The 26,449-nt window shown below is 46.0% G+C and overlaps 1 protein-coding gene across 1 annotated transcript in view; it reads right to left on the bottom strand.

Moving 5' to 3' along the window:
- LOC137426529 (MAM domain-containing glycosylphosphatidylinositol anchor protein 2-like) overlaps positions 1–26,449 on the bottom strand; it is a 491,190-nt gene that overhangs the window by 431,473 nt on the left and 33,268 nt on the right. Inside the window, exon 4 of the mRNA XM_068115127.2 lies at positions 15,530–15,726. Within this exon, the coding sequence (XP_067971228.2) occupies positions 15,530–15,726 (197 nt within the window). The remainder of the gene's footprint in view (positions 1–15,529; positions 15,727–26,449) is intronic.

Raw genomic sequence — 26,449 nt, 5'->3', positions numbered from 1 at the left:
CTGGGATGTCATGTTGTTAATAATTATTGTGTTGCAGATTATTAATTTTCTTAATTTTTTTTGTTTTTGTTTTGCAGGTTATTGCTGTGAGTTTGGAAAGTTACTGAAGTTGCACCAAATTGAACCATGAACCTTTCAATGAATCAATGCATTGCGGCCGTGAAACATTACTACAAATGTAATGAACAACCAACGATGGCGGCACGCCGTTTGGCACAGGAATTCGATATTAACCCACCCCAGGGAAGAAACATATGATTGATTGTCGAGAAATTTGAAGCAACAGGGTCGGTAGCCACTGCAAAGAGTGTCCGGTCGTCCAAAAACGGCAACGAATGTAGCTAAGGGTTTCCCCCGTAATAAATTTCCGTAATAATTTTCCCCCGAATAAATGGTTAGATAAACATGTCATTCATTTATTTCTACCTTCTTGTACACTGTAATACAAATGGCAAACAAACAATCAAATGACAGAAATATATATATATATATATATATATATATATATACAGGGTGATTGAAAAGTAACTCCCTATTTTTAAATACTTATAATTTATTTCTTAACTATAATTTTTACAAGAAATGGATATAAGAAGAAAGCGTATAGCATGGCGTTTTATTTAAAATTCGATATGGGCACCAGAATTCGCCACCAGCTTCTTAAGCCGCCCGGGAACCGCGTCAACTGATTTCACCAGGAACTCTTGTGGGATGGAAGACATAACTTCTCGTATTCGCCCTTCAAGTTCTTCCAAAGTCGTTGGTTTGGTACAGTAGACTTGCTCTTTTACCCAACCCCAAAGAAAAAAGTCACATGGTGTTAAGTCAGGGCTCCTGGCTGGCCACTCATACGGACCACGACGACCCATCCATCTCCCAGGGAAGTGGGCATTCAGCCATTCACGAACAACAATAGCAAAATGTGGAGGAGCGCCATCTTGCATGAAAATCAAATCTTCAACATTCTCCGAAGCACTGATAATTGGCCAGATTTCGTCTTGCAGCATGGTGAGGTACCTTTTGGCATTCATGGTATCGCGAAGAATGAAGGGACCTACAATCCTTTCCGAAGTCATTCCACACCACACCGTTACCTTGGGCCGATATTGCGTTTTTTCAGAAATAACACGAGGATCTTCTCCTGCCCAGTAATAGCAGTTGTGACGGTTCACAAACCCACCGATGTGAAATACCGCTTCATCAGACCAGAGGATATTTTAAAAGAGATCAGACCAATCTTCATACCAAGCCAGCATCACCTCCCCAAACTCCATGCGAATGTCGCAGTCTTCAGCAGAGAGTGCTTTACAGTAGTGCGGCTTCCAAGCATGCCATTTAAGCTCCTTTTTGAGCACAGTTCGTACTGTGTGAAAGGAGAGCCCACTTTCCCTTGCTGCTTGTCGAATTGACTTTCTTGGGCTATGTGTAAACATTTCTTGAACTGCTTGCACTGTCTCCGGGTCACTGGACTTGGAAGGGCGACCGCTTCTTCGAGTATCAGATACAGATCCTGTAGCCATGAGTTTTGCATGACAATTCTTGATCGTCTTTGCCTCAACTTGAGCATGTGCTCCTTTAATGGTCCTCCACCATCTTTGCACTTGAACAACGGATTTCCAAACTTCGTAACGTGCCGCTAGCTGGGCACGCTCCTGCAGGGTAAGATGTCCAGCCATGTTTGTAGGGCTTCCGAATTTCAAACAAAAAATAATCTGAAAAAAAAACCAACACAGATTAAATTCTCATACATTAAGGAACAAACACTAAAAATGTGAGAAAAATATTAAAATAAATAAATAATTTCTAAATATTTTAAAATAGGGAGTTACTTTTCAATCACCCTGTATATATATATATATATATATATATATATATATATATATATATATGTATATATATATATCTACATATATATATATACAGTATATATATATATATATATATATATATGTCAGGTCTCAGATTTGTTACTGCTTAATGCTCAATTATAAATGCCGGTTGACTGACGTATTACCACGTAAGCTATGTTATAAAATGCTGTTCTATAATGTTATTTCATGAGTTAATAAAATGTATTCGAACCTTAGGTAGGCTGCTTGAATCGTAGACATAAATCCTTTGATAAATTGCCAAAAACATTAACTGTTTTGTTTAATGACAGTGACGCCTGAGTTACAATGAGGTTTTTGCTTCGCTTTCATTTAAAATGAGGAAAGGCTCGCTTCAGTCGTGTTGGACAAATTGTATACGTGTGCACTTTCGAGGCTAGATAAGGCCGGTCGTAAAATCCCTATCATGATTCTCAGACGGCGCCTCGAGCCGCGGGCAGGAGAACGCTCACATGCGCGTGATTTTGCGTAACACTAGCAGAATGTTTAGGTTGCAGACATAAAACCTATCGTGAACCATATATTTTGTATTAATCACAGCGACGCTTGACTCTGTATAAACATGCTCTGAATTACTCATTTTGAACAAACCCATATACTTTATGGGTTTGTCGAAGCCAAGAATGCACCCTCCCTTTAATGAGTTATATTTTCTGCCTCGTCGGAGTTTTGAAATCACATCTGGTCCGAATGATAAGGTGCGTGCTGCACTCCCCCGAATGACAGAGCGGATAACAGTGGGGGCTAGGAATGACTGGGAGGGACTCTCGCCAGTCGCTTTGTTCTCTCGGAGATTTTCTGATAATCGTATTCATATATAAATGAATGAGAATCAATGTGTTTTCAGGAAGGCTTGACTTGGCATGTTCTTGCTGTAGCTTGCTGTAGATGTCTGTCTCCTCCGGATCCGTATAAAGTGTTATTTTAATAAAGGTCTCGTCATTCTCAAGCCTGTTGGTGGAACTCTACTTCGATCAGAAAAGGTGGTTTCTGACATTTGGTGCCGTGACTCGGATTGCAGCAGACAGAGGACAGAGAGAGCGGACCCCGAGCGACAGAAGGAAGGCTGTCCGAACGCCGGGACGCCGGCACGTCGTACCTTCCTTCCTGGAGCGGGTTCAGCCCGTTCCTTTCTGCCTTCTGCTCTGCCTGCTCTCCGAACAGAAATTGTAAGTAGAGGCTCATTTCAGGCCACAGAATGACGTGTCTTTGTTGAAATCACCTGGATATCATTTAAGAGTAACGTTACAATATTTGCGCTGGATAAACATTAAGAGTAAAGCTAAGGATAGATTTAGCGCTGGATATTATTTAAGAGTAACGTTACAATATTTGCGCTGGATATTATTTAAGGGTAACGTAATAATTAACAAGGACGAGGGGGAAAGTGAGGTCGGACAGCCGTAAAGGTTGAGTAGGCCGAGAACTTTCCAGGAAGGATCAGCCCAGAGCAACAAGATGGGAAACAAGCTAACGAAAGAAGGGGAACCCCTCAAGGGAACCCCGGCATCTTTCATGTTTAAGAGGCATCATTTTGCCGCGGTAAGACCAATAAAGGACTGGGCTGTGCTAACTAAAGATTTAAGTCATCCCTGGCCAGAGGAGGGATCGTTTGCACTTGACAAATTGGAAGTGTTGTACGGAGCTTTGGATAAGCTAGAAAAGGAAAAGAAACACTTCCCACCCGATTATTGGAAGGTGTTTGGGTGGTGGGAAAAGGAAGGAATGAAGCGATTGGCGGCCACAAGACAGGCTAGCCTGGCAGGGGAAGTACTGAAGCTTCAGGACCAAAAGAAGCAAGCAGACAAGGTTCAGGACAAAACAATTAGGGAGGTAGTTAAGCAACCTAAACATTCGCTAATGCCGCTCGTCCAAAATCCGGACCAAGACCCCGCGGTAGGGGAGGCAGCTGCCATGCCCCTACCCCCTCAAGCCCTGAGCCCTGTCCCCGGGCCACAGGCGCCACCTCCCCCACCCCCGCCCCTGTTTCCCCAGGGGTTAGACCCCCAGAAAACTAGACCAGCCGCCCCTCAGGTTCACCTTAGCCCGGGCAATCCATTTAGAAGACAAGAAGCTAGTGGGGCGGACAGCGGGTTCGCGGCCCCAGAGGGGCTAGGAGAACTGTACCCCTCATTGGAAGGGTTCACGGAATCAGAGAACCCACAGCCTACAATCGGGATGTGTCCCTTAAAAACCATAGGACTGAACAGGGGGGCACCCATTAACGTCAGGATACCCTGGAGAGAATCAGATTTGGCGTCTATGCAGGAGCGGGTGAGAACCCTGCTGGCTGAACATCCCGGTCAGATACCGGAATTTATGCGTATGTGGATACAAAATACAGGTGCAGATTGGCGGGACGTCTGCCACATGGGGAAGGCTGTATTGCCCGCGCGGGTGTGGGACCAGGCCAAAGTACACGCACGCTGGCCAAATGTAGCACCGCCCCCGGCCGCAACCGCGGCCCAGACCCTCGCCGATTGGGAGGCCCTGGTCGACCTATTGTTGGCCGGGGTATACACCGCACTGATGCCAGCCGCAGGGCCAGATTGGAATAAAATATACGGCCTAAAACAGAAGCATGGCGAAGCAGCCATCGATTGGAGAGAGAGGGTAGAAAGAGCAGTGTTAAAGTGGGGAGGACTGGGCCAGGTGCGGGCACAAGATCTCCCTCACGCTGTAGTGAACAACTTTTTGGTAGAAGGGATGAGACCGGCAGTTAGGAAGCGCATTCAAACGGCTATGATAGGATGGAGAAACACCCCAACCGACCAACTAGTTGAAGCGGCCGAACAATGTGGCGACGGAGACGATAAGAAGGTCGATGTTAAGGACGACATGTTGCAAATGCTGGTCCAGGAAAAACGGGCCCAACTCAACCAAAAAGAGAAGGGGAATCGAGGCCAAGGACGGGCCCAGAATCGGAACACTAGGATAGAGCCCAACGAAGAGTGGGGCCGCGATAACGAAAACGACGACGACGTCGACGATAACGACAGGGGACGAGTCGACATGCGGACACAAGGACCCCCTCCCCAGAATTGGAACACACAAGGACCCCCTCCCCAAAACTGGAACATGCAGGGGCCCCCTCCACAGCCGCAGAGCTGGGCCATGCAAGCACCCCCTCCACAGACCTGGGCAGTACAAATGCCCCCTCCCCAGAACGGGTATCCACAGGGACCCCCTTCCCAAATCGATGGGCCTCCCCCAAGTTATTGGGCCCCAAGCGGAGCGAACGGGAATGGGCCGCCACAATGGGACCAACGGAACCAACAGCCTGCGAGGCGTCCGACGCAACAGGGTCAGCGCAATAGCAACAGGTACCCCGCATCCACCGCTCCACAGGGGGCGTGCTTCCGTTGCGGACGGACGGGACATTGGAAACGCGATTGCCGGGGGCCCCGCCAGGGGTACCCGCCACAGAGAAATCAAGTAGCCTATTGACAGGAAGCCGGCGGGCCGCCCGTAGAATGTCCCCTCTTGACTATGACACCAACCGAGGAGCCGACCTTGACACTAGACGTAGATGGGCAACAGGTAGACTTTCTCGTCGATACGGGCGCTACTCGCAGTACTATTAACGAGGGGCAGCTACCATCCTTGCGCCCCACAGATAGGGATGTCCAGATAGTGGGAGTTTCAGGCTTGCCCCAAGCGCTCCCTATTTCAGAAGAGGTAAGAGTGGTGTGCGGCCCACTAGAGGCTAGACACGCTTTTTTGATGACTACCACCGCCCCGACTAACTTGTTGGGACGGGATCTACTTTGCCGTTTAGGCTGCCAAATTTCATGTACGGAGCAGGGAGTTTTTGTAGACGTCGCGGAATCCAAACGCGATCTGTTAATGACGGCATTGTCTCGGCCCGGCCCCACCGCCTACTGGTGGAGCCTGGAAAAGAGGGCTTTGGCCACTTGGATACATGTCCTAGACACAGTGTGCTCCCGGAACGACGGGTTGCGAGATTGGCTGCGCGTACATCAAATTACAACAGACATAAAGGACAACCCTCCCCATTGCACGGCTTACTACGATGCTAGGGGCGATGATGACGAGTACCGAGAAAGGATAAAGGGGTCAATAGGTAAGAATTCGGACCTATCGTTGTCAAATATATGGGTTGGACGGGAGGGAATAGGCGTCAAGGTAACCCTAACTGCGGAGCAGCGGGCGTTGTCTCAGTATCCCGCAGGGGTGGACGCCCATGTTACCCTCACCACCGCCAAAGGGTGGCCGGCGGAAAGTGTAGGATGGATGATGGGGCGCTTGCGAGAAATTCCGTGCAGCGCCATTTATGAAGTGGACCACTGGACAGTGACAGTGCTCGACAAAAACGAGGGGTATGTAATCACCCATGATGAGCAGAGTATAGAAGGAAAATTTGAAGAGACAGACCTGCCCCCAAAGGGCACCCACGTTGTACGAACGGTGCCTCAGGGCCCGGGCGAGTCCGATGGCCTTTTAGAGGAGGTCCCGGCCGATTTGTGGTCCCAACACGACAACGACGTGGGGCGAATTCGCGACGCCAAACCTCTGGTAATACCGATCCAACCAGGAATGCCCCTCCCAAACGTGAGACAATATAAATTGCGGCACGAGGCCGATGCGGGCATAGAGCCAGTGATTCAATCTTTGGTGAAACAGAAAATAATTGTGGAAACTAACAGCCAATGCAACACACCGATTTTGCCCGTGAAGAAACCAATGCAGGATAAATGGAGGTTCGTGCAGGATTTGAGGGAAGTGAACAAAGTCATACAAGGCATACACCCAGTGGTACCAAATGCGGAAGGCCTTATGACATCTATCCCACCGGACGCAACACATTTTACCGTCATTGACCTATGCTCTGCCTTTTTCTCCGTACCTATCGCACCTGAGTCACAATACTTGTTCGCCTTCACCTTTAGGGGGCGCCAGTTCACCTGGACGGTGTTACCCCAAGGGTTCTCCGACAGCCCCACCCTGTTCTCCCGAGCGCTGCACCGCGATTTGGCAGACGTGGAACTAAAAGGGGGATCGGTGTTGTTACAATACATTGACGACTTGTTGATTTGTTCCCCTTCCAAGGAAGCCTGCGAAGGGGACTCCATGGCCCTGCTAAGAGCCTTGGCGGCCAAGGGCCACAAGGTGGGACGGAGAAAGCTCCAATTTGTACGGAAGGTAGTAACCTATTTGGGTCATGCCATTTCACACGGGAAGCGAGAACTGCATGCTGGACGAGTGACCGCTATCATGGAATCGCCACGGCCAAGTACGCAACGACAGATGTTGCGCTTCCTAGGTATGACGGGTTACTGCCGCTCTTGGATAATTGACTACGCACTACTTGCTAAACCGCTGTACGAAGCCACCAGAATAGGAGAACCAAACTACTTGGTTTGGACGGACGAATTGATGCGCTGTTTCGAGGGGCTGAAAAAGGCATTGGTAACGGCACCGACTTTAGGACTCCCCGATTATGCGAAACCATTCACCCTTTACACTCATGCAATAAGGGGTTTTGCTCAGTCCGTTTTGACACAGACTCATGGAGATAAGGAACGACCGGTAGCCTACTTTAGTAAAAAGCTGGAACCGGTCGAGCAAGGGTTTCCGGTGTGCCTGCAAGCCGTGGCAGCGGCTAGGTACGCAGTGGAAAGGACAGCGGACATTGTGATGGGGCACCCGGTAACGCTACAGGTACCACACTGCGTCACTTCACTGTTACTACAGCGGACAACACAACACTTATCGACCACTAGATTAATGCAATACGAAACAGCACTGATTACGGCCGCCAACGTCACCATTAAACGTTGCACTACACTCAACCCGGCCTCACTGATGCCCACCCCAGAGGAGGGCGAACCCCATGTATGTGTTGATGTAGTACAGCAAGTCTCTACGGTACGTCCGGACTTGAAGGACGTTCCCCTCGATAACCCCGATCGTGTGTACTACGTCGACGGATCAGCTAAACGCGGATGGGACGGCTCTTTGCTATCCGGATACGCGGTGTGTTCAGATAATGAGACGATAGAAAGCGGGCGCCTTCCGCCCACATTTTCCGCCCAGCAGGCGGAGCTGTGCGCCTTGACTAGAGCATGCAGCTTGGCGGCGGACCTTGCCGTCAACATTTATACAGATTCAGCATACGCGCACGGGGTAGTTCACGACAAAGGGGCAATTTGGAAGATGCGAGGCTTTCTCACATCTGCGGGTTCGGTCATAAAAAACGGCGAACTGGTTGAAGGGCTACTCCGAAGCATCTTGCTCCCCCGCGCTATCGCGGTGATCAAATGTCGCGGCCACCAAAGGACAGACTCTGACGTCGCTCGAGGCAACACCAGAGCGGACGTAGCGGCAGGAAAAGCGGCCAACCAACAAATAGGACGGAACATGCCGATGGTAACGCGAGCAAAAGGGGCACACACGCAAACTGCCAACGTACCGACCTCAGGACTAACCCCTTCCTCGAAAAATGAGTGCACCATCACCATCGCCTCACCGACTAATGAGGACGTTATAAAACTTCAAAACGCAGCAACAGCAGCCGAACATGATGACTGGGTAAAACGAGGGGCCACACGCCCCGGACCAAATGCGATGTGGACCCTTCACGGAAAACCAATAGCACCCAAGGAACTACTGCCTTGGCTGGCACGTATGGGACATCAAAATGGCCATGTGTGCCAGAGGGGGGTGATAGAACAGATAAACTATACCTGGGCGGCACCGGGACTGTCGCGAATCGCATCTGAGGTGTGCCGGTCATGCGCGATTTGCCAACAACACAACAGGGGGGCACCACCTAGGCACCCACATAACGCGGGCCATCTTCAACCAATCGGGCCCTTCTGTCATGTCCAGTTCGATTTCATTAACATGGAACCAAGTATGTCGTTCCGATATGTCCTGGTAATCGTGGACATGTTCACAAAATGGGTCGAGGCCTATCCATGCGTTAAGTCAGACGCCCCGACAGTAGCCAAGCGCCTCGTGCGGGATTTCATGTGCAGATTCGGCATCCCTCAGAAAATTTCGTCAGACAAAGGGGGCCATTTCACGGGAGAGGTGATTAAGGGCATCCCAAAGGCACTGGGCGTGAAACAATCTTTCCATTGCGCTTATCACCCACAATCAGCGGGACTTGTGGAACGCACCAATGGGACGCTGAAACTTAAGGTAGCCAAGATCTGTGCAGACACAGGTTTGAAGTGGCCGGAAGCACTCCCGCTGGCGTTAATGAGTATTCGTTCCACCCCGGGCCACACCACGGGCCTTTCCCCCCACGAGATATTAATGGGACGACCTATGAGTTTGCCCGTTTCGGCCCCGATGGACATGTCCAAATTTGACTTGCCTGTGATGGATGACATGCTTTTAAAGTTTTGCAGAGGATTGTCCAATGTGGCACGCAGCATTCACGCCCGGGTACGAGAGGCGTTGCCTGAACCAACAAACCACGCCATCCACGACTTCCAGACCGGCGATTACGTGCTCGTAAAACACTTCACCCGCAAGAACGCCTTGGAACCAAGGTGGACGGGACCAGTCCAGGTGTTGCTGACTACACCAACGGCCGTCTTTTGCGAGGGCAAGACCTCGTGGATCCACGCCACGCACTGATGGAAATTGAAGAAGCCGCCGACAACGACTATGGTTCTGACCACAGAGGCCGTCGACCTGAACGGGTCCTTCAACAAGGCAGACGTGACCGGCGCTCCAGAAAATTGCATTGAATTTTGTAATGACTGTGATACTTGTGTTGATCCCATGTGGGAACTGGCTGCTGCCTGTAACGGTGTCTGTGATGACTGTGATACTTGTGCTATAAACCCCTTGCGTGTACTGGCTAACGCCTCTTATGTATTACAAGCTGACAGCTGCACGCCCCCTTCTGACCCAACTATGGATCTGATTGCGACGCTGGGTCTGGCGGTTGAGGGACCCGACGCGGATGTCCTAGACCCGCAAGCCGACCAGGCGCCCATGGGAGACTTTGACATAAAGGAAGTCCCTCTCTTTTCTTCAAATGTTTCGGATCTCTTTGATCCACATGTTGCGGATCTCTTTGCTTCAAGTGATTCGGATTCGGATTTTTACGCTCTGTACCCTGACCAGGAAATTGAGACACAAGATACTGACGACATTTTGTATTCCCCAGAACAGCAACACGTGAGGGACCTCATGGGCATGACCGTTGATTAACTTCGAAGATCTGCAAGGACTGCGTCTGCAAAGGGTGGGGGGAGCCAGTTCCGCAGGGGAAGTGATGCACCCTCTGGCGGAGCAGAACCTCATCTGGACCAGACGTCTTCGTTGTGGATCCGAAACGTTAATGAACTTTCATGTTTTGAGCCCTCAGGCTCCAAGCACGCACCACACGACACGTTCCCCAAATGCACGGGCGAGGCGCTATGGGTGCACGGTATGCCCTTGGGAGATACCCGCATTACACGATGGTCTTTCAATAAAGCCCGATGTGGCACGTTGTCTCTTGAGATACTTTGTCTCGACGAGACAAGAGGAAGGAATGTCAGGTCTCAGATTTGTTACTGCTTAATGCTCAATTATAAATGCCGGTTGACTGACGTATTACCACGTAAGCTATGTTATAAAATGCTGTTCTATAATGTTATTTCATGAGTTAATAAAATGTATTCGAACCTTAGGTAGGCTGCTTGAATCGTAGACATAAATCCTTTGATAAATTGCCAAAAACATTAACTGTTTTGTTTAATGACAGTGACGCCTGAGTTACAATGAGGTTTTTGCTTCGCTTTCATTTAAAATGAGGAAAGGCTCGCTTCAGTCGTGTTGGACAAATTGTATACGTGTGCACTTTCGAGGCTAGATAAGGCCGGTCGTAAAATCCCTATCATGATTCTCAGACGGCGCCTCGAGCCGCGGGCAGGAGAACGCTCACATGCGCGTGATTTTGCGTAACACTAGCAGAATGTTTAGGTTGCAGACATAAAACCTATCGTGAACCATATATTTTGTATTAATCACAGCGACGCTTGACTCTGTATAAACATGCTCTGAATTACTCATTTTGAACAAACCCATATACTTTATGGGTTTGTCGAAGCCAAGAATGCACCCTCCCTTTAATGAGTTATATTTTCTGCCTCGTCGGAGTTTTGAAATCACATCTGGTCCGAATGATAAGGTGCGTGCTGCACTCCCCCGAATGACAGAGCGGATAACAGTGGGGGCTAGGAATGACTGGGAGGGACTCTCGCCAGTCGCTTTGTTCTCTCGGAGATTTTCTGATAATCGTATTCATATATAAATGAATGAGAATCAATGTGTTTTCAGGAAGGCTTGACTTGGCATGTTAACAAACACTAAAAATGTGAGAAAAATATTAAAATAAATAAATAATTTCTAAATATTTTAAAATAGGGAGTTACTTTTCAATCACCCTGTATATATATATATATATATATATATATATATATATGTATATATATATATATCTACATATATATATATACAGTATATATATATATATATATATATATATATATATATATATATATATATAGTTGCGGTTTTGAGTTTTGCACAGTCAGTATAATAAGGGTTAAAATTTCCCCCTCATAGTTAGTCACACAAGCGACATGTATCCTCGCGATAGTGTAGTTATTTCTTGGTATTTGTGAGCTTAGTCCTTTTCCTATGTTAGTTCTGCGTTGAGTAGAGTAAGGAGCATAGGTCCTACTTCTACTGACTCTCCAGCCTCCCTAGCCTCATGCCCCTTTGCGCTGACTTTGGTTCATTTTGGGCGAATTAACACGAGGCAGGCCTAGGAGGGTCGGGGCTGAGCCGAATGAGGGGCGGCAGAGGAGCTGATGGTAAGCACGAGCTGCCAACCAGGGCTCAGAGGGTGTGGCAGCAGCACTGCGTCACAGGGCGTGGTTGGAAGGTTCGAGAGGGTTCAAGAACGTTCGGGGCGTATCTATATAACCCATCGCGCAAAGCCCCCAGGAGGACTAGCGCGGGAGGACTAGCGCGAAAGGACTCACAGCAGTAAAAGGACTAGCGTGGGAGGACTGGTTGAACAAAGGACTGGCGCGGGAGGACTGGCTGATGAACTGAAGGATTGATGAGAGGACTCATTGACGAGCAGGAATTGAGAGATACGCAGGTGAAGAAAGACGTGCATGAACCGGAATACGCGCTATTATAAAGTGACGCTCAGTTGAGCTGGAGGCCGAGCCGCGTTAAGTGCATTAATTCAAGCGAGTGATAATGGCTGTGTAACTGCCGGCCGCGCTGAGAGACGCGTATTTGCCGTTCTACCTCATCGGATGCTTTTGTTCGGGAGACGCGCTACGAGGTTCCTTCCACCGCCTGTTGCCATCTTCGCGGGACGTGCTGGGACCGTGGAGAGCCGGACGGGGCCGTTCCTGGACGACCACGTCGACGCGTTTGGCTGGAACATCAACCCATCTGCAATTCCCTGTGTGAGTGTGATGGGCCCGAGTCTGGGCAGTAAGATAAGACTGACTAAGTGGTGCTCTGTGTCTCTGCATCCCGATCATTGTACATACGTGTGGGAATAATAATTAAACCCGTGTTCTTCCTTTTCCATTCGATCGTTCCTGTGATTTCCTCATTGACTAAGCATGGTACGAATAAAACCGCTCGAATCGGGTTCCACTACTAAGACTGCACGGACAACGTGGTACTCAATCCGCTCGGCGTACCCAAATCACACGTGGCGCATGCGAGGCTTGCTTCCTCGCTTCCATGGCGGTGCAGGGATTTAGGTACGAGCAAGACTTGGTCCCGAAACCCTACCTTGCATTTTGCCCGGAAGAGGCATTTCAAGTCTCTCGGTTCCATCAAGCCCAGAAAGGACAAGGGGATTAATCCCCCCTTGGTAAGGGGAAGAAGGGCGGCGGAGAACCGTAACAATATATATATATATATATATATATAATTTTATATATATATATATATATATATATATATATATATATAGATATATATAGATATATATAGATATATATATATATATATATATATATATATATATATATATATATATATATATATATATATATATATATAAACTGAACATCAAAAGAAACTTATCACTTTCATTTTTTGAAATGCAGCTTTACAAACACGTTTCTTCAATTGTAATGGCTAATTTATGTAATGGGAACTTCACTTCAATCACCTGGTTGATCAACAATGGCATGCTTTATTGGTTCTGTATAGGGATCTTTCCCTTTAAATAATGACCCTCATAATGAAATCCTTCAGTTCTCGTGGTTATACATTCATTTACTGCTGTCTATAGTTACTCTAGACTCTAGAGGCTTCTGACAGGGGAAACAATAAGAACATTCAGATGCCACGCCTGACATCTGAACAACGTTTAAGGGCAATTGGGATGCTTGAGGCTGGTGTAAGCAAGCGAACAATTGCCCAACGTCTTGGTTGCTCACAGACAGCAATTTCCAACCTGGCCAGGCGTTACAGTGAAACTGGAACTGTGAATGATGGCCCACGAAGAGGCCAACCACCCAAAACCAAGACCGCTGGATTGTGCTTCAGCATCCTCGTGATCGTTTCTGCCCTGCGACGCGAACAGCTGGAGTGACAAACGGTCGCCACAACAACCGCATCAGTGTCTCTACTGTGCGGAGGTGCTTGAGAAGTCGGGGCCTGGTGGCAAGACGTCCTTGCAGAGGTGCAGTGTTGAACGCAGTGCATCGGCGGAATAGACTAAGATGGTGTCTGCAGCATCGCCGCTGGACACAGCAACAGTGGAGTACAGTCTTGTTCAGCGATGAGTCCAGATTTTGCCTCCATGCTGCTGATGGACATCAACGGGTATGGCGCAGAAGTGGGGAAAGGTATGCATCATGCTGTATTCGCCAGATCAATCTTTGGGGAGGACCCAGTGTGATGGTATGGGCCAGCATTTCCACCCGTTTCAGGGTACCTCTGGTCGTCATCGAAGGCAATCTCACTAGTCAGCGTTATTTCAATGAATTTTTGAGACCTCATCTGCTGCCAGGCTCATCCTGACATCGCAGTTTTCCAGCAGGACAACGCTCGACCCCATGCTGCTCGCCTGACCACCAACTTCCTCCAGGAACAGGGTGTTGAAGTAGATTGGATGCCCTATTCCTCTGACCTCAATCCCATTGAGCATTTATGGGACTAGGGCGTGCCCGTACGTGGGTGCAAAAAAACATGCGTGCAAACAACAACAACAAAAAAAACTTTGAAACCACATGGCAGTAACGACCACAGAACCCCCCCCCCTCTATTTACATGAAATGGTTTGGTCCATTCGCAAAGCCAAAGCAAACGGCTTGCGAGTACGGTAGAACCCCCCCCCCTCTATTTACATGAAATGGTTTGGTCCATTCGCAAAGCCAAAGCGAACGGCGAACGGCTAAATCGCCATAGCTCGGTAACTACTTCTCCGATTAATATGAAACCTTGAAAAGGCACATCCTCAGGTCCCCAGCAATATACCTGGCAAGTTTCAAGTATATCGGACCCGTGGTTGTCGAGAAACAGCGGTCACAGACAAACAAACACACAGACACACACACAGACACACACACAGACACACACACACACAGAGATTACTGGAATTATAGATAGATGAGCTTGGTCGACGTCTTGCTTCGAGGAGATGAACGGCTGTCAATCGGCAAATGCTCATTCAAGGCTTGCAGGAGGAGTGGGACAGTCTTCCCCAGGACTGCATCAGACGCCTGGTACAGAGCATGCGTCGAAGGTGAACAGCCTGCATCACAGCTCAGGGAGAACACACACGATATTGAGGACTGCTGTCATTCTGTCCTTGACTGTTAGGAGTGTTTTGCCCATTCTGTGCTATTTTGCTTTGACTGTATTCAGGTGCGTGCCTTTGTGTTGCAGTACTGTGACTTTTGTTGCACCACCCCTTGTGATGTTCATGCTTTTTGTTTTTTGTGATTGAGGCAACCTCTTGTTTGTTGACATGTGTTCAGTAAACATAGCTGAACTTTACCTCTGTGTTCAAATATTTTTCATTTTTGCGTGGAGGATTTCAATGAGTGTCCTTCTAAAGATTTGATAAGTTTCTTTTGATGTTATATATATTTATATACATACACATTGGCTGAGGATACAATCACTTTTGGTCCTGGGATATTTTATCCTTAAGCTGGATAAGCCGAGCAGCCAACACATCACACATATTAAGAGTTATCCCTCGTAGCCAAACCGACCATACATCAGGCTCTTGCTTTCACCCCGAAGAGCTGAGCATTTACAAAATTCGTTTTCAAATTTATATACAGAACATCTGTTCCCATTTCTCATCGTTTATTAGGAAATGCAGGTGCTGTGATTGGAAGGCAAAATAATGGCATTGCCAACCGGTCCCGTGTCACTCTTACTATCAATTAAGTATATTGAACTGTAAAAAATAAATAAATCTGCAAATTGGCGAATTTGTTTTTTTAATGCAGCACAACACTTCAAATGAAATCAGCTACTTATTATTTAGGGAGGTGGCAAGGCCTGTAACTGTGGTAACTCTGGCTGTGTCAAGGAATAATACCGAGCTCCCAGGCATCTCTGTGCACAATAGGTCCACAGAACACAATGATGCGCACCAAAGTGTGCGTTACCTCGCTGAAGAGAGGCTCATAGATTGCGAGGCCATCATCGGTTGCAGCAGAGAGCACCTCGTGGTTCCGCCACCACGAGTGACGAGCATGGGGGTTGGCCATGGTACTGCAGCGCAAAAACACTGTGCGCTCGGCGTAGAAATATTCCTTAGTCTCCACCACGCTCTGATGCACAGTTAGTACTGGAGGGTCCAGATCTACAAACATACAAGCCACAGATATCATAGGCATCATGAATCAATATTTTCAAAATGTTTTTAACAATACACCGCAACAACCAAAACAATATCTACCATTAGAACCAAGAGAACCAGCTCTACAGCAACAACAACGTTGAATTCGCTGTATTTAACAATACTAGTGAGGTGCCCATGCTACGCACGGGTGGGAGGCCAGAAGCAAACAGAAAATGCAGAAACGGCGACTGCTAAAGCATGAAACCAATAAATTCTACATTCCTGTAGCATCTTCAGTCACACGTCAGACATGGACAGCAATTTTGTGAAGGACTTCCATGAAAAACGTACCCGTTCGCAAACAAACGGGTACGTTTGTTCCATACTCAGTCAATGGCGAATCTGCATATGGCGATCCGCAAATTCATGTTTAGAAATTAGAAACCATCACGGCATTCCGTCATTCACTTGAACTCGATATCTCTTTTTTCATTCCAATCAGCATAACTCCAATCACAAATTAAATAACATTAATATAAAAAATAAACTTTTAACAACATTCGTGACATAAACAAATATTTAAATCCTGATGTGAAGTTCCATATGGTTGGGTGAATACAATTACGAATTCAAAATCGTAATTGTATTCACTCAATTCCAATCATCAATTGATACTTTAACAAAACGATTAACACGATTAACGTTTAACGATTTAACATTACGAATGAATGACGGTTGTATTTGGATATTATCAAACCTGGGCATTGCCGGCATCTGCCCACTTGCGGATTCGCTGCAGGTTCATAATTCTCATCAAAATCTAAACAGTATTTGTAGAATTTCAATAAAAGCCACATCACTGTTCATATCGGTAAATATTATTCCATCGTGTCTGGAAAAACTGGAAAATTGGAAAACTTGGAAAAACAATATAGCCTATTTTACTCCCGGGGGTCCCAGGAATACTCACCCAAAATATCGTTGCGATCGGTTGAGCCGTTTTTGCGGTACCTTCAAACGGACAGACGGACATTTGGTGAATTATAGTAAGATGAGTTCCATTCAATACAGGAAGAGGCCATTATGGCTACCAAAACCTACACTATCGTTGCTTGTCCACGCTCTATCCTTTTTAATTGCTGTGTGTCAAGCAAGGAAGCAATACGTACCCCATTTTACTAGGCCGGGGTTCAAAACGCCTGTATCTCGCGGACTCACAACGGACGCTCTAGCTATTAACGCCACCGAGTCTGGTAAAAAAAATTTTTTATAGAGGATACGGTAAGGAGTGCTCTCAACCAAAAACCCAAATTGAATCTCTGTCTCAATTACTGAAAGAAAAAAACCCAAACTAAAGTTGTGAAGTTGTCATTTCCCTAAGCCTAAATAACTCATAAACCGATAACAAGCCGGATGTACCACCTCATGGAGTTCCTCGGATGCTTGAACGTGGATGTATTAACTCAAAAGGCATCCTGGCTGCCAAAACGCAGCTGTTCCAGCTCCTATAAGGCTCCACAAATGCTCGGGTACATTTCGCCAAGCCGACACGCGCAATGCTCCCTGCTTGGGAGCCCAAGGGAGGTGCCATGTTTGCTCGGCAGGTGTCTGGAAGGCAATTTACAGGCGTCGCCATCTCATTCCCAGGTAACCCCAGGACACCGGCACCGCAGCTGCTGCCAGCACCACGTTATATGAGTCTTGAAACGACCAAGCTTGCCAGTATCAAAGTCTTCAGCCCCATTTACGTTCATCTCAAGGCCTATTTGCAACTAGAACTTACCGATGGCCTATTTCTTAGAAGCAATTACGCATGGCCGACTTGTTACTTGAAGTCACCTTGCAAATGTTGTGACTTGCAAATGAACGACTCACGATGCGTGCATCCACTGCCAAATGATACGCACATTCGTTCATAAGCGGTTTGTACACTTCCGAGGCTGGCTTGATGGCTTGGCCCTTCAACTTTCAGCTAATTTCTGAAGATCTCAAACAATTCCAATTTGTTCTTTCAGCATGTAAATAAGCAAACGCAAAAATTGTTGAAAAGTCCAATTTGTTTCCCCTTCACCAGTTACGTATCGCACTGTAGTGTCCTGACTAACTTCAGAGTCCCTTCCTTTTTCAGACTTTGTCAGGCATTGGCTTCCAGTTGTTGATTTATCAATCCATTTATCAATGGAATTAACTTTTCCACAGTTCTCCCCTTTTTTCATTCTTTCCCATTGGACCCGAGTACATTGGACTTCACTTTGGGGTGTCCAACACAAACGTATACAATTGTAACTGCCGAATCTGGTCATTTAATCTCAGGCTTTTCTTGCGGTGTCTTCTGACCACTGCCAGTTCGAAATCTCTGAATTCCTTGTGCTCTTTCTCGAGGATGCAATTAAACAACAACAATGTTGGAGCAGATCTCAAATGGCTCCCTCTCCGCCATATTGATAAACCTTTCCTTTTCTTCTACAGACATCGTCAGTTCCTAGGATTTTCTTGGCAACTGTCTGCCTTCACTTTGACTGATTAATTGACCCAGAGGCACCATAGACATGGAGGGGCCAGACAATCCACTTACTTTTTCTGACTTCTCACTCTCCATTTCTACTTCTTGCTTTGTTGTCACTTGCACTTTAATTTCCTTCACAAGGTAGTTCCTTCATCCGACCTTTATAAGGATATTCGGTCAACACCATCAGCTCTAATTTGGCTTTTTGCTTGGTTTGCAGGTGCTTGAGTTGTTGAATCATTTTGTGTCGCTGCTTTAAGTAGAGATATTCCTACTGGACCGAATATCTCATAATTTTTAATTCGGTAGCGACGAAATTGGTGCTCGGGTCCTATAAATGAATGCTTCACTCTTCTGGAGGTTTCTCTCTGCCCACCTATTGCCCCATGCGTGAAGCGCAAAGCGGCGTTTAGCAATTGGTTCGCTCTATCGATGTGTCTACAGACGTCAGCCTGTGATCGAGGAACCACTTAATTTCAATTCAATTTTATACACTGGAGAACACTAATCGGAACACGAACCTGCAGTTTAGCAGTACCTTGGCCCTGATTTTGGCAAATTACACGGAATCACATCCCGAGTGCGGAGACGAGTGAGGTAATTGCTTTATTCTGTCTGTCTGGCAGTGAAACAAAATTGGGAATCATTCCAAACAGGAAACTTGCTGTTTTACGGATGTCATAAAAGACACATACAGCAGGCATGAAGAACTAATTCAAAGTGTTAAAGACAATGCATTCATCCTTCCAAAAAAAATGTTTTCTTTTTCTACAGCCTTTAAAACTTTTATTTTACTTCAATCAAACTATGTGCTTGAACACTGTAGATCACAAATCGCTATCTCGGCACTTCCATAAATCTCCAGTTTAGCTATACTTAGACCAAATATGACATTTTAGACCATCTCGACCAATCAAATTCACCGCTCGTGGCTCTCGGCGTTGGGAAATATTGAGATTCAGACAAAATGGCTGCTCGTAGGAAATATAGATTGTGCTTAGAAATGTAAAGCAAGAGTTGAAAAGACCCTTCCCATGTCTTTTATTCTCAGGAGTGCATGGGGGTAAGGTGTTCTATGAACTCTCTAGTATTACTCTGATTTACTCTTGGTCTTCTTATACACCACCCGACTGAACCTTTATTCAAATTGAAGTACTCAAAACTCGAGGTTCTTGGAAATATTATGAAGGCAATTTGTGTTCTACAGTCTTCAAGTATACTGTATTATTTAATGTAAATAAAATAAAGATTGTATTAAAAGACGTATAAATTAACGAACTCCGAGTTTCACCACCTTTTCCAGTGTCTATTACATCCCCCTATCTAACACTTTACATGAGTTATTTGTGCTTGTTGTTTGTGTCCATTATGACGTCCTTACAAACAGTACGTTTCCTGTTTGGAATGATTTCCCATTATGTTTGACTGCCATTCCTCAGCCGTTGCAATTGCTTAACCGCACTTTTCTCTTCGTGTGCGCGGGGTAAAAACGAACAGTATTAAACATGATACAGATGCAAAGTGTTCATTTCAAATTTTGCTGACCATAAACACAAAATGGCCTCCAAATGGCTCCTCATGATATAAAAGACATCTGTTATCAGTGTCAAGGAATGTAGGTGTCCACTTCAGGCTGGAGATTCCGTCTCCAATCTTGCACCAAAAAATTATGTGAAATGTTGAGGCACCTGGCACAGTTGACTAGAACAGGGATAGGCCTTTAGGCCATTCTTTCCCACACCACGGATTTTTTTTTAACTGCCTGCTGTCTTGTCTCCCACTGAGACTCTCTCTGCCATTGTCCCAGATTAAGGTAACTCATAGCCAGACAAATTAACTCCTTGGCGACTTTCCCCAAGTTCAATATTGCAGCTTAACTACACACATTTGCTCCCAATTATTTTTTCACCATTTGTGGAATTGCCCCTCTTTGTGCCGATCAAATCACATTCTCTCAAAGTGCTAAAAGTGCGAAAGCAGGAACAATTTGTGTCAATTCCCTTCCGGCCAGAATCTTTTGCATTTTCCTCGCTCCTGATAATCTAACTGTCCATATGTGTTTCCTGTCCTCAACTGCTCCAATAAATACGAACATGATACGTCATGATCCCCTTGCTAATTGTTACTGTCCGTGTATTGCCTTCTACCCTCAATCACTGAGCCCTTCCACAAACCAAGACTTTGGATACAAAAACCCTTTATCATTGACCTCTTTCATGAGCCTCAAAATCCATATGGAAAAAGACAGCACTCTATCATAAATTTAGATAAATACACTGTTTGAGCTACCAGCCTACCAATGACATCATCATACACACATGCAATCTTCAGAGAGGTGTCTCTCATCAGCATTGTATCTGAGTTCTATTTTATTGAAAGGTAAACCTTGTCAGGTCAGTCTTTTGGGATTGCCACTGGTAACAGGTAACCCAGTGCTACCTGCCGCATGGTCGACTCACTGGCGTTGCTCGTTGGGAGGGTGACTGTGACCCTTCCAACTACGAGGACTAAAACCAACACATGAGAAAGGGCAGTTGAGCTCCTGTAGGGAGCCAACAGCCACCCAGTAAGGAAATGGTGTCTACTAAAAAACACATCCGGTTTGGACTGGTTCGAGTCACACCAGGACTTTTAAAATGGCACGTGCTGCTTCCTTGCTCAACGTTGAGCATTTAAAAGGTGGAGGGCAGACAATCCACATTGGTTGACATCCATGGAGAGGAGGAAATTCCTCCTGAGGAAATGCCTGCTGAGTACGGTGAGAAAAGCGGCACCATTGTTATGACGTCACTGCTACCCAGAGTATCCCAGGAAGTGACGGTTGAGAATGCACTTCCCCCAAGCTCAGTGGCTGTGTTGAGTGTTTGTCTCGTCAGTATGTGTGTGTATGTGTAAGGGATTTCATTCGAATCTCATGCTAATGGGGGGCAATATGACCCATTTGGCTCCCCAGCGTCTGACTGTCTGGTTTTGGGAAATTGTTGACAAAATCTTTGTTTGACCTTGCATCAACATTCTTTCCTTACGAGCAGCTCCCCGTCTGACCTTGCCTTTCTCTGAAGCCCAGCTTGGGAAACGGGAAATGTTTTGAGTTCCTTGTGCTTTGAAGAAAAATATATGAAGCAGAATACAAATTGTGATTCCTTGAGATGTTGTTGGTTGCTGGCTGTGTGAGGACCAAAAGGTGCTACTAGCTTCTGTGCCCATATCTATCTCCCATGCATGTTAACCTTATCCCTCAATAAACCCCTTGTACAGTGTCCGAGTTGAGGTGCTTATTCCAGAACTGGAATGGGTTAGGGAAACCATGACATATGTGTATGTGTATGTGTATGTGTGTGTGTGTGTGTGTGTGTGTGTGTGTCTATGTGTGTTTGTGTCAGCTCCATTACGAGCTTCAGATCATGTATTAAAAAAGGTAAATAATATAGAAATAGCAGATTAAATGCTTAAAACGATTTCAGTCTTCTTTTATTATGTTTTGTCGGTTATGATCATGACTGGCGGATATACCTCTCCAAGGTGGGTGATTGGATAGAATGGTATTTCATGATGCAGGAGTGTTATCAAATGCCATTTATATCCAATTTTATAACACAGAACAACAAACACAACAATCCTGTGATGAACGAAATAAATGGAAACAACAACAACAACAACAATAATGCGGTGATAGTTGGGCTAGAAGCGCCGTCCACCAGAATGTTGTTACATCAACATATGGCATAGGGAACCTTTTGACAAAAGTCTACTCTGGACCACTGAATTGAAAATATATAGAACGCTCATACTCCGTGAAAAGTGTAGCCGCCGTGTCGCCATCTTTGTTAGCACGACTCGACCGACTCGCTTCGCGGATCTCGTTTATTTTGAACGTGCCCCAGATTTTAAAAGCCAGACAACTGTTAAAATGCCATTTTGAGCGGCAATAAACTGCTCCAATCGGTTACGGAAGGGTTGTGGAAAGACGTTTCACAGCTGTTTCAAAGATGTTTAATTCATAGTCCATAGTGCTGTGATAGATAGATTGTTCTCGAATTTTTTTGTGAAAAGGAAAGGATAAAGGAAAGTGTTGTAGTAATTGTGATAGGTTTCCTATTGAAAAACGATCGCACAAAAGGTGAAAAAACGCAATCGCTTTTCGCTCTGAATTACGTGCAAACGCATGACGGAAATCACCATCGCCCAGCATCGAGTGCCAACCAAGATGGCGCCCGGTAGCTACATCTCCACCTGTGTGGTGTGAATGGCAATGGTCATTCTATATATTTTCAGTTCAGTGCTCTGGACTGGGCTGAACAGAATAAAAGTGGGAATTAAATTTAGATGGCGTAAGTAGAATTGGAAGACATTGTTAATTATGCGTAGAAGATTTTGGTGAGGATGGGCAAAGCAGTCAGAGAGGAGACAGGAAAAAAACAAACAAAAAAAAAAAACACCTTTAGAGGCCATTTTTCCCCGCAAGCGGGGGTTGGCCTTTTTCGGGGACCGTGGTTGTTGTTGTTTTTTGGTCCCCATTTTGAAGCGATGTTTTATGGCCGGATGCCCTTCCTGCCGCCAACCCATTTTGTCACCTTTTTACGACAAACAGGGAATTACCAGTGAACTGGTACTCAATTTGCCGACATCGGAAGGATGACAGGCTGAGTCAACCCCCCTGGCGTTAGTTCAGCGATCGACCAGGATTCGAACCCAGGATCCTAGGATCCTTAGCTGGCACCCTAGCCGCTAGCCAACACCCAACACAGGAAATGACAGGCATAAATTATTTGATCTTCTTTCGTATGCAGCACAAGGATGTGGGGTAGCATTATTGCCTGACGGTGCGGCTGTGCCGCTGATGCAGTGCCCTCTGCAGGTTAGGGCAGGAATTTGTAATTTGCTCAGGGTGCCGGCGATAGCTCGCCCATCTTCGCAAAGGACACCGTGGGATCTTTAACATGCACCAACGAATGCCGGAAGATGGGACGCCCAGTTTATCGTCCATCCGGGAATGGCACACTCATCGATGAATCGCCCTGCCTATGAAACACCAGTATGACGGTTTATAGCTGGGTCGGGATTAATTATTTGATACAAGCAAAAGTACCCGTCCCCAGTGAACGGGAAAAGTTTAAGTTAATAGGCGCCCGCAGAACTAAGTAACTTCCGGTTAGTGCACCCTTCGCGACAACAGCCACGTGATTGGATACGTTGAAAACAAACCACAAAAGGGCACATGTTACAGCTTACTTCCGGCAGTCTCAACCTCGTCCATGTAACAAATTTTAATTTTTCATGAACTTAAAAAAGGTTAATTGTATTGCATTTGCATCAATTGTATTGGTTTCACTCTGAGCCAAAGCTCAGAGCGACTTATACCTCCCATCTCAAAATGGTGGTGCAATGTCGGGCGGCAGAGGTTGGATTTTCCTAAAAATAAGGGGAAATATGCTGCTTGTGAAGTATAATTTAGCATCGACATTATTCATGCCTGTTCTTCCATCATTTCAAAAGTGAATGTTGAGTTTCGCCTGTATGTGCAGCTCTTCAAACGCAGCACCGGAAGGGGCCGCTGGACGAATGCACAGACAGACACCATGGTATCATGGTTATGTATATATATATATATACCATCGGACTCCACTATTCACGGTTGATAAAATGCAACATGTTTCTCTATTCGTGGAAAAATGTCCCGCGAATTTCGCGTTTTTTTCCCCCCTAATCGGGGCCATTTTCGCAGTTTTTCAAGGACGCAAAAAAAAAAATTTCATGAGCCGCTACCTTGACACATTTATAAAACCCATCTATTACCAATCATGCAAAAAGCAGCTGGATGTACGCAAAAAAAGCATGTTCTACGAGCCGCGAGCATGACCTGCTTATATTGTACTGTACAGCCGTTAGCTTGACATACAGATTTGGCATTTAATATGGAATATTTTTTTTGTGGGGGTGAACTTACTTTTCAAGATGACTTAGAACCAAAAGTTCATTGGAATTATGTTGAAATTATTCTAGATTTTGTTAATGTAACCTTTAAAAGAAACAAAAACCACATTTGACATTTCGAAGCAAATAAATTGATCCTTGAAAGTGATGTAAACTGATATCGAACTCAATTCACGGACAGTACTGTGTTAAACTTCTGTGCGTTTTCCAGAAGTATCTCTTTATTTTGCACATTAGCCGAATTTTTTTTTTAACAAAAACAAAAGTTAAATTACGACTGGGATTACGGACAGTAAAATTATAGTTCAGTACTTCGTGTAACCCCCACGAGCATTCAGGAGAGCACGTACACGTTGAGGCATGCTGTTCACGAGATTTGCCAAGGTTTGGACAGGAATCGCTTGCCATGCAGTGACAATAGCCTGCTGCAATTCACGCACAGAGGCAGGCTGCTGGTCCAAGTTGTCGATTTGACTCGTTAATTCTGCCCACAAGTTCTCCATCGGATTCATATCCGGGGACATGGCAGGCCACTCCATATGCTCTACACCATGGTCAGCAAGAAAGTGTTGGATCATGCGAGCATGATGAGGCCATGCATTGTCATCTTGGAAGACAAAGTTTCCTCGAAAGGCTGCACGAACAAATGGAAGCAATGTTTCTTCCAGAATGGGCCTGTGCTTGAACTGGTTCAGGTTTCCATTCAGAACAACCAGGTCAGTTTTGCCCCCTGCATGAAAAGCAGCCCAAACGGTCACCCCACCACCTCCAGCTTGGACTCTTGGCACTATACAATCTTCGTTGTAGGCATCATGCACTTGTCTGTGCACTCTGACGCGGCCATATTGACGATAGACCAGAAATCTGGACTTGTCACTGAAGATCATGTGATTCCAGTGTCCTGGCTGCCATTGACGGTGCTCTCTGACCCACTGCAAATGGTGCTGGCGGTGTTGTCTGGTCAGACGTGGCTTTCTCAGGGGACGCCTGGCACGATAGCCTGCTTGAACCAGTCGTTGGTTGACTAGCCTTCTGGATACAGGCACATTTGTCAGTTGCTGCCACTCAGCCCTAAGCCGATTAGCTGACTTGGTATGGCCATTGCAGACTAACCGGTGCAGCTTGCGATCATCCCTCCTTGTGGTTATGCGCTGACGTCCTGACCTCGGTATTGGAGTAGGGACACCCCTGTGAGCATTTCGTTTCAGGATCTTAGACACCTGACCTTGAGTGATGCCATACTGCCGAGCAATAGCACGCTGTTTCATGCCGGAATTTCGTAAAGCCACCACTAAATGACAAACAGCATTGTCGAGTTGACGGACCATCTCCAGGGGAAGCGGCAATAACTTTTGTAGACGTGCAGCAGTTGTTTTCCACTAATACAGAACGCAACAACCCTTATATACCCGATTGTGAAGCCAATCGTCAAATGTACCTGTCCGTACATTTTGTCACGCCACCTGTGATATAATCCTGTTATTGACTTCTTGCTGCGACAGACAATCAGTGACATGGTTCTTTTAACAAATAAATCACCGAAGCGTAAAAGAAACTCACCAGATTGATATACCGACCGAGTTCAGAAAGTAAACCCAAGTCAAGAAAAAAATAATATTCCATATTAAATGCCAAGTCTGTATTTATAAAACCAATCTTTTATCAGCCATGCAAAAAGCAGGTGGACGTATGCAAAAAAACATCTCATACAAGCCGTGAGCCTGACCTGCTTATACAGTACAGCACCATACTGTACATGCACTGCTGTGTGCTTTGCGTTTTCATGGCTTTCCCAGGTGTGAATTTTAGCCGCACTATAAGCGAGCTTTGCGGGATATCCCACCAGATGTGCAAACAAGTCAACTATGCAAATTATAGGATGTAAACACTTCATTAAATCGACTAGCAACGGTATCCGCCCTACGGGTGGGGCTTCAATTGGGAAGTCCAAATGAAAAGGCAAAATATCAGAACTTTAAGGCTTTTTTCATTTTAAACGATTCATATAAACATCCCTTGAATCATATCACATGCAAATCATCAAAATCTAAGTAGTACATCGCGCCCATTTTGAAAAAAGATTGAATTCTGCAAAACGGAAGCGGCCGCTACACATCTTTTTCAGTCGCACGTTTATGTGTGAAGAGTGTGCGCCGAATCTGTAGCACGGAAGCAGCCGCTACACCTGTTTCTCAGTCGCTTTGCACACGCTGCCATGTTACTTCGGAGCCCGACGTTTATATAGGAAGAGTTCGTCAGGAGTCGATCGACTCTCTCCTGGTACGTAGAATAAACAATATTTGT

The sequence above is a fragment of the Myxine glutinosa genome, chromosome 5 (genome assembly GCF_964187855.1).
Source record: "Myxine glutinosa chromosome 5, kmMyxGlut1.1, whole genome shotgun sequence".
In the NCBI taxonomy this organism is placed as follows: domain Eukaryota; kingdom Metazoa; phylum Chordata; class Myxini; order Myxiniformes; family Myxinidae; genus Myxine; species Myxine glutinosa.
The sequence above is the reverse complement of the archived record's forward strand: the minus strand, read 5'-3'. Positions and strand labels throughout refer to the sequence as shown.